Source organism: Barbus barbus (genome assembly GCF_936440315.1).
Source record: "Barbus barbus genome assembly, chromosome: 2".
In the NCBI taxonomy this organism is placed as follows: domain Eukaryota; kingdom Metazoa; phylum Chordata; class Actinopteri; order Cypriniformes; family Cyprinidae; genus Barbus; species Barbus barbus.
Genome location: NC_136730.1, coordinates 20525826 through 20541701, shown reverse-complemented (window position 1 = coordinate 20541701; position 15876 = coordinate 20525826). Strand labels below are relative to the sequence as shown.

The 15876-nt window shown below is 36.9% G+C and overlaps 1 protein-coding gene across 4 annotated transcripts in view; it reads right to left on the bottom strand.

The window, feature by feature from the left end:
• Positions 1-15876, bottom strand: part of LOC306877595 (FH1/FH2 domain-containing protein 1-like) — a 55472-nt gene that overhangs the window by 6391 nt on the left and 33205 nt on the right. Inside the window, exons 9-20 of one of the 4 annotated variants that reach the window (XM_079429446.1) lie at positions 15721-15864; positions 13944-14133; positions 13618-13786; positions 10956-11060; positions 9500-9592; positions 8026-8070; positions 6879-7036; positions 5132-5224; positions 2891-3804; positions 2101-2256; positions 1722-1904; positions 653-772 (exon numbers count right to left, since the gene is read on the bottom strand). In XM_079429446.1, the coding sequence (XP_079285572.1) occupies positions 653-772; positions 1722-1904; positions 2101-2256; positions 2891-3804; positions 5132-5224; positions 6879-7036; positions 8026-8070; positions 9500-9592; positions 10956-11060; positions 13618-13786; positions 13944-14133; positions 15721-15864 (2370 nt within the window). The remainder of the gene's footprint in view (positions 1-652; positions 773-1721; positions 1905-2100; positions 2257-2890; positions 3805-5131; positions 5225-6878; positions 7037-8025; positions 8071-9499; positions 9593-10955; positions 11061-13617; positions 13787-13943; positions 14134-15720; positions 15865-15876) is intronic. The other 3 variants (XM_079429447.1, XM_079429448.1, XM_079429449.1) reach the window with 3 other exon arrangements.

Here is a 15876-nt window from a genome sequence, read left to right as displayed (position 1 = left end):
CCACAAAGGACACATCTGTTTAGCGGATCAAACACTGTACCTTTGCTAATATGATGCTTCAAACACACTTGGTTCAAAAGTTTCCGATTGATAAATCCAGCACCCGCAGGTGGTCTGTTGGGTTTCATTTGTAGACGGTCCGGATAGACTTTTACTTTTTAAAGAATTTATATGATTTATGTTTGCTTCACTAGGCTATTTTCAAATTTAACTTCATAAACGCGCGCATTTTACTATTATATCCTTCCATCGTAAATATAACATTGTGGGTGGGACTAACGTTAACAGAAAAGGACGAATCAATATTGAATGTAATTGACCATGAAAACAAGCGTTTAATATTTTTAATAAATATATAAGGTTACAGTGAAATAAGATGTTTATTATTATCGTTTAGGGGAGATCATTTTAAATTACCAACTTCTCATTGGGTGGGCCACAGATGCCAGGCCCACCCATAGCTACGCTACTGGTCTTGATCATATCTCATCTTCCACAAGGCAAAAGCAAAAGATTAAGGCATCAGAACAGAGCAGCTCTGACTAATCACATTTGTCCATCAAGCTTCAGACTGGAGCACTTTCCCTTAATACAGGTGCTTTAAAGGTAACTCCACTCCTAGGACTCACTGTGGAGGAGATGGAGCACTTACATTGGAGCTATTGAGGAAGTTGCCAATGGCCAGTAGTGTTGCTAGGATACGCTTGAAGGTTTTGTTCTTGGAGAGTTGTTCCATACCCAATTTCAGGTCAAAAAGAGGCTCTGCAATCTCCTGCAACATTCATGTTTAAGGGATAGAAGAATGACAGAAAGAGAGATTGAGAACGAATGTTTGGAAATAAAAGCCTCACTAAACACAAAGTCACTACCAATCAAGGTTGGCAGAACTCAATTACAGAAGCCTAAATGACTAAATTCCTACTATCAGAACTAGAGTTCAATGATCATACAGAACGCACAACTGAAACACACTGGGTAGTAGTGAACAAGTTTTTTTTTTTCAATGTCAAAATAAATAAATAGAATCTTGACATTATACTGTAGTACACTGGCAAAAACAGCAATATGATAAAATACACTAGTGTTCTACAGACAATTAAATGTATTATAATAGGTGTAAACAATGCTTCGACCAATCAATATAATCCATTACCTGTATACCTTTAAGGGTTCCAAGCAATGCAGCCTTGGGTGCATTTATGAGCATTTTTACAATCGCTTCAAATGCAGCTTTCACAGATTTTCAGTAGACTTCACAGATTTATATAAATAATAAAATAATAATAATAATAACAACAACAACAACAACAACCTAATGCTTACAAATACACTACCGAAAGTCTGGGGTCAGGCTTTTGTTTTGTTTTTGAAAGAAATGAATAATTTTACATTTTGATCAAAAGTTAGAGTAAAAAAAATCTATTCTTTTGAACCGTCTATTCATCAAAGAATCCTGAAATAAATGCATCACAGTTTCCAGAAAATAGTAAGTAAAGCCTGCTGACAATTCAGCTTTGTCATCACAGGAATAAACTACTTGTATTAGTTTTAAATGGTCACCTCTGCATTGTGTAATACAACAGACTAGAACTAACATATAATTGTATAGTTGCTTTACCCGATTAATTCTTTTATTATGATCATGCAACTGGAGTAAACAGGTTTTCGTTCTAAATATAAACTTAGTATAAAAAGAGGATTAATTGTCGTAGGGCACTGACCTTCTCCAGGGTCTCATAGTTCAGTTTAAAGGCCCAGAGCTGTAATCTGGCTGTGAGGCCACCGATGGACGAGAGACTGAGTAGGAACTGCTCTGCTGTACCGAGCGGTACATCAGGGTTGGCCAGCTGCGCCTCCTGAATCTTCTGTTTCTCTTCATCTGTTGGAGTCATGGTCAGGATTTTCTACAGGTGGATAGAAGCAGAGAATATTTTACTTCAGATTTGTAATGTACAAATTAATTTTAATCTCTTAATTTTATAATAATTAATTATAATAAAAAAAACTGATATTTATACTCAATACAGAAATTAGGGAATGTTTAAACAAATTAAACAAGCTTCTACTGCCCCCTGGTGGTGGATGCTAGTGCTGCATTACCTCAATGCCCTCTTTACTGATGGCAAACTCATCAAAGGTGAGGATGGCACTTTTAATGACATGTATAGCAGGCAAAACAGTCATGCCGATGTTGATGGCATTGCTCCTCTTCGGATCAAGCACTAAAATGGCTGCTTTCTTGACCTCAGCACCTTTCTGTAGGAGAAGGATAGAACCATTTTTAGCATGCACTGGCCATTGCTTTAAAATTTATTCATACATATATTCAATAGCAGCATTCCCCCAGTAAGTAAATAGCTGCAGTAAATTTATAAATTTTCATTTTTGTGTAAACCTGAGGCCCAGTTTCATAGACAGGTCTTGGCCTAAGCCAGGATTAGTCCATAGTTCAATTAGGACATTTAAGTAATTTTTATAAACGTGCCTTAGAAAAAACATTACTGGGGTGCATCTAACTGGTATATTTTAAGATCAGTCAGTGCAAGTTTATTTCAGATGAAACAGCTCAGACTTAAGTTTTAGTCTAGGACTAGGCTTAAGCCTTGTCTGTGAAACCGGGGGTGAATATTTTATTCTTAAACAAGTTTGCCAGTTTGAGTTGTCTGGCATATGTATGTTATATTTGTTACTTGTAGGTATAAGACGCATAAGATTGTATACATTCACTGTAATTGCATACAAATGTGCAAGGATGAATATGTAAAAATAAATAAATAATTAAAAATAATAATAATTATTATTATTATTTTCCTTGTTATTATTATTATTAAAGAAATTAAGCAAATAGTGATCAAGGAGAAAAAAAAAAAAAAAAAAATGCCCGTCGCACCTTTGCTACAGGAAGATCCTTTCCTTTGGACTCAAACAGGTGCTCCAGTTTAGCTGTATCAACTGCAACCTTATCAAGTGAAGCCCAAACTGTGCCCCGCCCAAACTTGCACTTCCTGGGGCTGTCGGGCTGCTTCAGCTCTTTCCAGAACAGCTTGACCGTTTTCCGTTTCTTTAGAAAAGCTGGATCATTCCCTTGAGACAGGGACATAGGGAGGAGTCCTGGAGGTGGAGGAGGCACACCCAATCCTCCAGGAGGTGGTGGTGGAGGAGGGGGTGGAGCCAGACCAGGAAGTGGTGGAGGAGGAGGTGGAGGTGGAGCCAGACCAGGAGGAGGAGGAGGTGGTGGTGGGGGAGCAGAGCCCAGTCCTGGCACTGGAGGAGGGGGTGGCGGTACTCCATTAGGCAAACCAGTGTCAAAAGTGTCTATATCCAGCACATCGATATCCTCCTCCTCCATCAGGTCAGAGAAGTCAAGATCTTTAATCCTCAGAGGTCTGGAGCTGGGCTGCAGCTTCTCCCAGGCATCCTGACTACCCCTGGATAATGGCGTCATCATTGTCTTCTCTAAACTCTGTGAATGAGTCTCCACTTCAATACTGTACTGTGAACGCAGCTTTTTGCTCTGTTCCTCTACTAGCCTGGCGCGAGCGGCCTGAGCAGTACCTTCGGGGATCTCCAGGTCCGCCCGCCTGGATGTGTCCTCTGTGGGCTGAGAAGTGCAAGACTGCAGTCTGGAGAGCCGTCCGGCCAGACTGGTGATCCCATGGTCCTCAAGTGCACTTTCCAGACCAGGACTTTTTAGGCCTCCAGAGGTGTTGTTTTTGGAGTAGAGCATATCCAACATGAACTTCCTGTCATTAGAGAGGGTGCTGTGCTGTTCCGCTGCACTGCCCTGACGCTGCAAACCACCCTCTAGAGGAACAAATAAACATTCAGTGCTGAAGGAAAAACATTAGGGATGCACAATATATCAGTACCATACAGTATAGAGTAGGATTTTTTCTATCATTATTTATCAGTATCAGTTGATACTGAATATTTTTATTTATTTAGCATTTAATTTAACAGACAATGGACATGACTGCCCTAGAATTATCTACGGAGATAAATTTAATCTGCAGCCCATGGACAAGAAAAAGAAAATGTGTATTATGGTTGTTCTATAATAAACATTGTGGCATGTCCAAAATACATAAGCATTTAAAAAAAAAAAAAAAAAAAAAAAAAAAGCTACACTGAAAAAATTTGTATAAATTATATGGAATAAAACAGTGTATGTTCGTTTCACTTTTTTTTTTTTTTAAACAACTTGGGACCCCAGTTAAATGTAATCTTCAGCAAATCTCAAAAAGAATATCCATTTTTAACATGTACAGCTGTGTACTGAGTATTATAATATTATGCCTAAATTAATTTGTAGCTGATTTAAGTGTTTTATATTCAATTTATTTAATATTCTATACAAAACAGCACAGAATTTTAATATCGGCCATGTATCAGTTATCGGTCATAACATGAAAATAAATCTGCTTATTGATATTGGTCAGAATTTTTCAATTGTGAATTGCAAATAAAATATGTATGCAACATAACAGTGCTGCCATTTGCACTATAATCAAGCAATCATCTTTATTTCAGTATAATAGCAGCAGGCTATAAGAGACATCCTTACCTTCAAAATGCCCAGTGCAAGCACAGATCATGTTGTCCCCACATGCCACCATCCTCTAGTTTCAGTAACCCAGTGCAGACTAATAGCAGTAACTCCTCTGAGCTCTAACAGCATTGTAGTGCTAACTGCCAAAAACCTGTACATGCCAAAATGGAAACTGAAAAGGGGAAATCCCCATCTCCAAATCTAAACAGTTTACATCTCTGCCCTCTACTTCAGCTAATTTACATTCCCTGGACGAAAGGCCTGTTAGTGGCTGTGTCATTTGGAGCACGGCCACTAGAGGAAGAGATGGAATCACTCTAATTTAATAAGAAACTTATTTATATCAAGCATCTATTGACGCTTGATAGAAATAAGTTTATTAAATTAATTTTAAACAAAATGTCTCAAAAAGCCACGTCTGCTCTAAACTGTTGTTTAGAAATACAACTGAAGGCTGGGTGAGCTTTGAATTAGGCATGTGGAAGACACTGGTTGTTCATGTCTTAGGCAGACAGAGCAGCAGTATGAATGACATGGAGAATGACAGAGACAGAGGGTTGCGGTGTGAATGGAATCTCTTGCCTGCTTCATTGTGGGCTGTTGTTGTGTCCTCTGGCTGCTCCAGGGTGTGCCTGGTCAAGTTTACCCCTTGAGACTCCTGACCACTATTAGATCCTGCAAGACACACACATACACATTGGAAAACACTGAAAAAAAAAACTATTTCACAAAGAGAGATCTAGCAGTTTTTGTAAACCATACAAAGACTTTATAGAATTCTAAACAAAAGATCATAACTGTTTTGAGTTTGTGACACCTCGTGAAGCACACTACTAATATTCAAAAGATGGCCCAGTCAATGCAGCTAATCTACTTAATTGAGGAAATGTGTTTGTTAACAAAGATCACAGAGTCGCCGCAGGAAGTTAATAAGAATTAGCATAAACACGGTTTTAGTTTCATTTGTATACCATTATGATATTTATTATTTATTTTGAATTAGCATTTATTTTTCTATTTTCTGTTTACATTTTAAAACATTAAGTTCTAGTTATGTGCTTGTCATTTTTAATGTATTTTTTATTTAAACATTAACATCTATTTAGCTTTACTTTTAATTTCTAACTAAAGTTTTAGTATTTCAAATTATTATTAGTCAGTTGATATTTCTAATTTAAAAGTTTTTTTTTTTCCATGTAATATTTACATTTAATTTTACATTTATGCCACTTAAAAAAAAAAAAAAAAAAAAAACAACAATAACAACACCTAAATGGATAGTTTATCCCCAAAATAAAATTCTGTCTGTGTTCAAGAAAATTATTTGAAATTTTAAAATAAAATTTATTTTACTTTTTTGTCTCAAATGTTATTATCCATGCAATGGAAGTCAATGCCTGGACATTCTTCAAAATATCTTCTTTGGTTTTCCACAGAAGAAAGCAAGTTTTACGGATATGAAACAACATGAGGGTGAAAGTGATTTTTTTAAAAATTATTTTTAACTATCAATTTAAATCTCCCACAAGATGTTTCCCTACATATAGTAGTTCATTAGTGCATTTAATTTACTCTTGATGAGATATAGCTCTTTAGATACAGCAGTGATGTGGACTAGCGAGTGCAAACATGCATGCAGTTGTCCAACTATCATTTCTGCTTCCATAACAATCAATCATCTCAAACTTAATTAGCAACTTTCAGCCCTGCAGGACCCATGATTCCAGAAGAAGAATACAAAAAGTTCATCCCACCCTTACAACATTAATCAAGTTCGGCAACTTCCTATGTATGCTTGACATAAACCGGATGACATGCATGCAAGCAATCATTAAAAGCTCTAAAAATTCGTCAGAACCATCACAGTTGGAACGCTGCTGAAAGTTATGAATCTTAGCAGGACACATTACATAATCGTGACAAACTTGCTCTAGAACAATCAGAGCACATTCCAGACTTGGCGATTAACAGTATGTGCAGAAAACTCGAGGAGTTGACATACAGAGTGTAGACAAGCTCGTAATTATTCATGACAGTGTACACACACAAACAGACAAATAAATGACCACAAATATGCTCACACAGTATATGCGTTCGGATTTAGTAAAGCTTCACTGATCAGGGGAAAGCAGAGAGTTTAAGATGTCAGATCATGACTGGAGACTTGATAGACAAAAAGACAAGCAAAGGAAGAGAACAACTAGACAAAGAGAGAGACAAGGAGTAGTGCAAAGATGGAATGAAGAAGACTGAAAAGGAAGAAATCAATGCGTATTGTAAAGGACAAAAGTGTGACATTGTAAGGAACATAAGGTCAGGGTATCAGCACCTGCGGTGGTTGAGCTGGAGACCGGCTGCTCGGCTTCTGTAGATGCCTCTATGTCTGTAGACACCACACTCTCGCTTAGAGAAGGTCTCTCATGGGCGCCGTATGACTTCTTTTTCTTCTCCCACTGGGATGCAGCCAGACTACGCAAGAAATTGTCTCTATAAAGCCAACGGAGAAGAAGCACTCATTTACTGAGCTGTAAATGGAGGGTTGGGTGACATAAGTGCTCTGATTCTGAGGATAAGTTATATATAGTAGACCTGCTCTGAAATGAGTGGTTGCAGAATACAGTTAAACCATAAACTAGTTCAAATCACAATGGCATATAATAAAAATGTAAGTTTTTGGGATTTAAAACTTTGTTTGTCCAGACCTTTCTTCTATTTATTACACTAAAAAAAATATTATTTTTAAAGGTTATAACACACTTGTTTGATACCGTGCAGTTATATTGCAAAGAGAAAGCAGATCAAAAATGGTCTCACACACAAAAAAAAAAGCACAGGTAGGCAATATGGAATAATAAATAAATACATTTTAAAAACAATCCCTTGCATCCCATCACAGAAATCCAGCCCTGTGTCTGACAAAGCCCACCACCACAACCACCACCACAATATAAATTATTCTTAGAAATTATTTCCCAGAATTTCCAATTTTTATTTATATTTAAGCCTAGAAACATGTAGAAAACAAATTTTCTGTATGGTTACTTGATTCAATAACCACCATGCTGATCAGGTTTGATCAACTCCACAGTGATCCACCAGAAGAACTGTGGTAAACTCAGAGTTACACTGAGGCATGTGTGCGGAGAATAAACTGCTTCACATGAATGACATATTCATGATGAAATCTTTTATAAGATTTTTGGCTTTTTAAAAGGCAGTAAAGTAGATAAGAAAGTAATTGTTAAACCCAATGCCACTGCATTAATACGCGTTACTTCAACCTATGTAGAATCATTAATGTTATAATAAGGATCATACTACTTGAAATTAAAAATAAATAGCCAAACTAAAGGTTAATATTCACACACAGCCTCAGTTTCTGAGCATAGCAGCTGAGTTAGCCCCCAAACACCTGGCTGCATGCTGATGTATGCAGAAAGAGAGCCTGTAACCATACAGAGCTGCTGTATACTTACTCATAATTCCTTAGAACCGGCAAGTCTCTATTCACACTCTCTGGACTGAAGAAAAACACTTCAATTTACACACTTTGCCCATATCACTCCTGTTAACTACACTGTACAAGGCTCATTAAATGTATAGAAAATACCTTTAGGAAAAACTTGTTCACATTACACCACATCTGGTATAACTTTGGCATTTAAGCTTTGAAAAAAAACTGCTTTGTGGATTTTTTTGGGGGGCAATTTCAACAATAGCAATTTTTTCCATGAATGGGGATATGATAGCAGCCCATAAAAAGGCAGGAGATAAAGGCATCTTCGAGTAGCAACTTGAGATGAAAGAAGAACTTTATACAAAGAATAAAGAATGACAATGAGGGGGAAAAAGGCCACAGAGGAAATAATTATTGTCCATTCATGACAAGAAAAGTAATTCTCTCACTTCTAAACTTGGCTAAATATTCAACATTAATGTTATGTCAGAACTATCAGAAATCATAAATATCCAAGTAATAGCAAACGATAAAAGTAAAAAAATAACAGTTTAAGAAAGTTAAACATACATTAAATATATCTACTAAAATTTCTTAATTTGGAAAGATTAAGGCAGATATAACAGATCGATTCAATTCATTCTAAATTTCCAGACAGTAGTAGTTTCCTCCAAGCCTCCCTCTATGACTTTGTCTCCCCAAAATGACTAAGCATCAGAATGATTGAAAGCGCTAGCACCTCCAAAAGCCACATTCTTTGGCCACATTGCAGCTACTCACCAAACACTGTCTGCCTGCTGCTGTCTGTAAAAGGAGAAAGAGAAGCAAAGCGCAGGAATGTTGGGCGCCACAGCAGTGAAGGAAGAGATTAGGAGATGTGCCAAATATTATGAGAGAAGAGAGGAGAGAAAGATGCACGGGGAGACAGAGAGAGAGAATACACACAAATAGAGACAAGAGAGAAAACAATATAGGTAAATCAGGTAATTGGCAAAAACAAAGAAATAGAAATAGACCAGAAAAACAGGCAAATAACATTGAAGAAAGCAAATCTGTTACAAAAAAAATAAGCAAAGAATATTTGAGTAGAAGTAGAAAGATAAAAGTAAGAAACACACCTGATCCTAGGCATTAGAGGGAAAATAAGTAGCAATTTCAGATATTTAAAGTTACAAGTTAAGAGAACAACTAACTAAACACTAACACTTTTAATAAATTCAGTATTTGTTGAAACCTCAAAAACTGAAGACTTACCTCTTTTCCTATTACTGGACAGTTAACGCAGTAGATTCCCAAATAAATTATCACTGATCACACCGTTCAAATCAACTCACGCCATTCAACTCATCCTTGTTTTGCTCTTTCAAGACCTTCAAGTTCTTCCCGAAATAAACCCATGCCCTGCCTTCTCTTATTCCTACACCTCCTTTTACATCTCTTTCCTCTGCCTTTTCCCCTCACTCCTCCTATCACAGGATCAGTTGCTTACTTACTTGAAGACTCGCTTTCCCTCCGTCCGGCTGGGCTGCTCTGCTCCCGTCTGGGAAGGGAGCCCCTGAGGAGAGTCTGTTTCTGTGAAAGACGCTCTGTGGAGAGACAGTTAGTTAGTGCAAGCTAAAGGCTTTAGCACACTATGGGCAGTTTGATGTGAATCAGGTCCACACATACACAAACACAAAAAGAATGTGCATGTCAGTGAATGTGTGTCTCTCTATCAAACTTCAAAACACACAATATTTGAAGGCACGTTGCTTTATTTCATCTAATCTTCATATTCATATTTCTTACAGATACAGCTCCTTTGAGAAAAACAATTTAAAATAAGGTTAACATGTTAATGTTTTTGATAAAATGAACGAACAACATCATAAATACATATATATTCCAAATTAAGAATAGATCATAAATACAGTAACATTGTGCATTTTAACAATAGAACTGTTTTCTATTTTAATATATTTTAAAATGTAAATTATTCCTGTGATGGTAAAACTGAATTTTCACCATTAATCCAGTCTTCAGCATCACATGATCCTTCAGAAATTGTGTCCAATACATACTTATTATTATTACTGTTGATACATTTTCAGTATTCTCTGATGAATAGAAAGTTCAAAAGAACAGATTTAATTTTAATTTGTAACAATTTAAGTCTTTCCTTTCACTTTTGATCAATTTAATGCATCCTTGCTGAAGTATAAATTTCTATAAATTATTATTAGTATAATAAGTAGTAGTAGTATAGTCATGAATGTTTCAGATTCATATTATTACTAAATCAGTATCATTTCATAAATTAAGAAGTGACTATCAGCTGTGGCCAGCTGTAACTGCAGTTTGATAATCTAATATACTGTATGTGATGTTTCTTCAGATGGATCACTTTGAACCCTCCTGCTGCTTCATTAGAGTCAGCACTTTTATTTATCATTTCGCAGATGAGCTGACATCATGGCTCCAGTGAGCAGAAAGCTGCAGTTTTGCTCGAGAGGGCAGCATTCAGGACTTCTTTAGTGCGCTACAATAATCCTCTGCCGCCACTGCCAAATACTCACTGCAAAAAAACCCGTCTCCATTTGTTCAGTGCTATTATGTAAGATGTATATTCAGTTTCTATAGTCTGGTTTTGTGTGGCCATTGGTTTTGTATTTGTGATGCACCTTGTCAAATGTCAGATATTAAAAGAGACACTGAAAAACAAACTATTACATGTGCATGAGAGTTATATGTTGTAATTCTTGTTAGTTCAGAAATTTTGAAATGAGATGAATTTATTGTTGAAGTTACTCTGGCTTGCTGATCTACAACCTCAATCCAAAATCCAGATTACTTTGAATATAATATGAGCTCTAAACTGGCCTCAGATCAGTAGCCAGGACAAGTTCAACAAAACACCAAACAATTAGTCCAAGGCTCGAAAGCAGAAAGTGATGTAAATGTGATACAGACCTGCTCAAGATGCTTGAGGTTTCGTCTGATATAGACCTCTCCTTTTTTAACCTCCGTCTAGAAATCCCCATGTGAGCTATGTACTGACTCATAAAAGAGCGCCCCCTAGTGAATGACCAAGGAATTGTGGGAGGGAAGAAACAGAAGTAGACAGAAAGAGGAGGAACAGTGATGGTGGTTACATGGACACACAGAGGGTTAATGTTGACAAGACAAAAACATCAGCAAGAATCAGAGAAACCGTCCCAACCACCCAGAGCCAATGAGAAAATATGCAGCACTTAATTAGAAGAGGAGGAAAACAGCATATGAATAGAAATTGTTATAATTAAGGATACACAAAGTGAATGGTCACCAGTGTTAACCAAATATTACAAATACTTCTCCTAAAAGATGGATGTTTTAGAAATAATGCTAACTTTATGTATTCTATATGTTTATTTATAAATATAAATTATACAATTTAATTATGTACTATGCATATGCATAAAACTATGTATATGCAGTTAAAGTGATCATATCTTATAAAAAAAATAAAGTATAAACTGCTGTATTATTGGATTTAATGCCCGTGCTTGTGACTGGTCATGTTCCTTTGTGGCATCACATAAAATGGCAAAACATTTAGAGGAAAACAAGCTCAGATCAAGAGAGCTGATAGGCAGATCACAATTGTGCCCAGTTCTGGAATTTTAAGACCAAAAACATCCTGTCCAACCCTAGAAAACATTCCTGTAGCTCTACGCAGAGAGGAAAGCTTCCCAAATAAAACATTTACTTTCCACATATATGTGCAAGGACTGTTGACTCAATAAGACATTTCACTTTGGCCAAAGGCAACACTTGAAATAGTACATTGTGACTTGGGCAAACTGGGAGAAGCACCCAACCAAAACTTCTCACATACCCCATCTACAAAAACCAGAAACACCTGACAATCAGAAAACTTAAAATGAAATTCACAAGCTTATATGCATACATGCAACTAGAATGTAACGCTGTTTACTCGCGTGTGATGCAGATCTGCGTTATCAATATAACAAAATAGTAGCCTATATTTTCTATGCACAATTATGTTTTTATAAATGGTTTATGAAAAATGAAAATGGTAGATCATTTTGTGGTGCATCTCGGGTGCCACATGGTAATTACATAAGACACCCAAAGCGGTGTCTTTATTTTTAAATAAAATAAGCATGAACTACATGAATCAAAGTAATAGGTCACCTGTCTAAGGACTTCACTTACACAGACTGGAAAATGAATACTCATCACTTTTACCACTAATGCTGCATGTATCAATCACTGACTATCTTGGTCACGTGTAAAGACTCTGATAATGACCGTGCAAAGTATAGCAGATTCACAGTTAGGTTGGACACAGTAGGTAAAGTAGGAAGGTGCTAATGATATAGTATTTCAAACATGACAAACATTACATTAAAAGACAGCACTGATGATAACATTGGTGTGTGAATAATAGCTGTGTGTCTGCATAAGGAAGACAGCATCAGAGTGCAGGATTGTGTTTATCATACCCTCATCCACACAGGAGTCAAAGAACAAACACAAATCTGGAAGGAATGTTTGGTCAGGTAAAATAAAAATAAAAAGCCTAACTACCCAGCCAACTAACTAAATAAATAAATAGAATTACTTTATGAATTTTAAATAATTAGTTATAAAATCCATACTGGTGTGGGTGTCATTTTCATTCATTTTAAATAAATGAATAAATAGAAATGTTGCTGTCAACTAAGTTGAAGTACTCAATTTTCTAAATCTAAAAAAAAAAAAAAAAAAAAAAAAAAAAAAAAATGGTAACACTTTACAATAAGATTCATCAGTTAACACCATTAGTAAACATGAACTAAGAATGAACAATACTCCTACAGCATTTATTAATCTTGGTTAATGTTAATTTCAGATTAATAAATACAGCTTTCCTGTAGCTCAAATAGTAGAGCATGGCGCTAGCAACGCCAAGATCATGGGTTCGATTCCCAGGGAAAGCAAGAGCTGATAAAATGTAAAAACTGTAACTTGAATGCAATGTAAGTTGCTTTGGATAAAAGCGTCTGCTAAATGCATAAATGTAAATGTAAAGTGTAAAAAAATGCACCGTTCATTGTTTGTTCATGTTAGTTAATACATTAATGTTAACAAATGACACCTTATTGTAAAGTGCTACCTAAAAATGAAAGGGACTGCTGTGGATATGTTTGAAAATTAATTATTGCGCATTACACGAAACAGAAAAGCTGTTGCATTAATAATCCATACAATCCAAACATGATTTGAATCCATGAGATGAACCAATATATGAATGAATGAACAAATTAATGAATGTAATTGTTGGTTGAGAACTTGTGAGACACATTTTCCTTACTTGAGTAATCTATCTCAGAATGGATTCACATCTGTGAAGGCTACAATTCATCCTTTATGAAACCTTTTCTTTCTTAAAGTGTCACGACTGAAAGGTCTGCTTAGGTTACGCTGCCACACAGTGGAGAAACATCACATTGCTGTATGAAAGTCCTTTAATGTATCCTTACTGTTTGATTACTGAAAAGCTTAGTAATACAAAACATATTCCAAGTATATGATCTGTTTATGAATGTGTAAGAATGCATAAACACAACGCACTGTTAGTACTCACATGTTCTGTTCCTGCTCAGCTGTAGATGTAGACTCTGCTCCAATAGTCGCCGGAGAGAGAGGAGTGGGGGAGCCAGGGGTTATAGAGGAGGGACTGGTCAACACAGGACTGCCAGGAACAGGAGAATTAGAGGAATCTGAGAGCTGAGGGGAGGCTGTTCGCATCACCTCTGAAACACAAAAGGTGCAAGTGAAGTGTGAATGCTATAGTCTTTTAACATTAGGTCTGAAATTACAATGTTCAGACGCTGGATGTGCGAGACAGGCCCTTCAGAGGACAGCACAAGGTACAAGAACAGGAACGGAGAGAGACTACATTGAAGATACCTAGGGTAGGGCTGTTAGACGAGACTGATACAGTTGGGGAAGCTGGTCGAAAGGAACTATCTGTAAGATTGTGAGAAGATGACCGCCGGCTCCTCCTGCCCTCCTGCTCGCTGGGTGTCAGTTTCCTTCGGTCTTTACGGATATTTGGTGCCCCTTCATCGATCTCACCATCTTCACACTTGAGGGCATTCTACATAATATACAAAACACAGAAATCATTCAGCATTCAGTAATACCACCATTTAAAAGGTTGGAGTCAGAATTTGAAAGAAGACTCTTATGCTCACCAAAGCTGCTCTAATTTGATCACACAAATGGTAAAGACGGTCCCACTTTATATTAGGTGGCCTTAACTACTATGTACCTGCATTAAAAAATAAGTACAATGTACTTATTGTGTTCATATTCTATTGCAAAACACTTTTGCTGATATTGTGGTGGGATACACGTAAGGTTAGGGACAGGTCTGGTGGTATGGGTAGGTTAATTACAGATGTAATTATCTGCAGGATTTAAAAAAAAAATACAAGTACAAGGTAAAAACTGTCACGAATCCGGTCTGTGGCCTTCCACCCTATAGCCACCAGAGGTCACCTCTCCATCATATTGACTCTCACACCACACAGCACACTGGACTGCATTTCCCATCATCCATTGCACGGACAACACACATTCAGCTGATTACACTAATCACGCTCACAGCTGAGAACTCTCTCACAATCACTATCACCCAATCACACTCTTTATAAGCCTTGGACTTTCTCTCTGTGATAGCGGAGTATTGTCCTGCGTTTTCTGTTAACCTTTCTGTGTGTGTGTCTAGCTCTGAGTCTGGTTCTGCGTATTACACTCTCCTAGTGTTAGCTGCCCTACCGAGCCATTCTGTGTTTTGTAAGTCTTAAGTTTGTTTTGTTTATAGTCTCGTTTCCTGTTTTCTGCCCGTGTTTCCTGGATTAACCCTTTGCCTTGCCCTTTGGACTCTGTTTGTACCTCTCTCGGACTACTGCTCGTGTACCTGGATTATCTCTCTGCCTTGCCCTATTAGATATTGTTCGCCGATCGTCGACCCACGCTTGCCCTAGGATTACTCTTGTCTTGCCCGTACCATACCTGTTTGCCGTTGTTTGACCCTGCCCGTTTATTGACTGTTTATTAATAAAAGCTTGCACATGGATCCGCACGTCTCACGTCTTGTTCACCACGTTACAAAAACATGTGTACATAAGTGCATTGCATCAAATGATTTTAAATGTAAGTACATAGTAGTTAAGGCCACTTAATACTGTATAAAGTTGGACCGTAAAGACAATTACTACAATTACTGTAATATTAATACAATTCAAAAGGACGACCATTTTCTACTATGATTAAAAAAGTAATTTATTCCTGAAGATGAATTTTTAGCCACCCCGTCTTTACACGCTCCTTCAGAAATCATTAAAATATGCTGTTTTGGTGTTCAAGAGACATTTACTATTAATATTATTATTATTATCATCATCAATGTTGAAAACAGTTGTGCCGGAAACCGTAAGTTTTTTTTCAGGATTCTTTGATTAATTGAGAGTTCAAAAGAACAGCATTTATTTTAAACAGAAATCTAGATAAATGTAATGCTGTCACTTTTGTTCAATTTAATGTGCCCTTGCTGAACAAAAGTATTCATTTCTTTATTCAAAATAATACAATAATACAAAAAATCATATTGACCCCAAACTTTTGAACAATAGTCTATATATTGGAGATATGGAGTGTATGAGGTGCACTGGGAGTTCACCTCATAAATGATGAACTGTTGTTTAAGGTCACCCTCGGTGCCGCTGCTAGTCATGCGTTTCTGGACAATGCCTTCCATTCCTAGCTGCTCCAAACAGTCTGTCACATCATAAAATGAGTCCTGATCGGGAAGCGCAGACAGAGTCTGGGAGGGAAG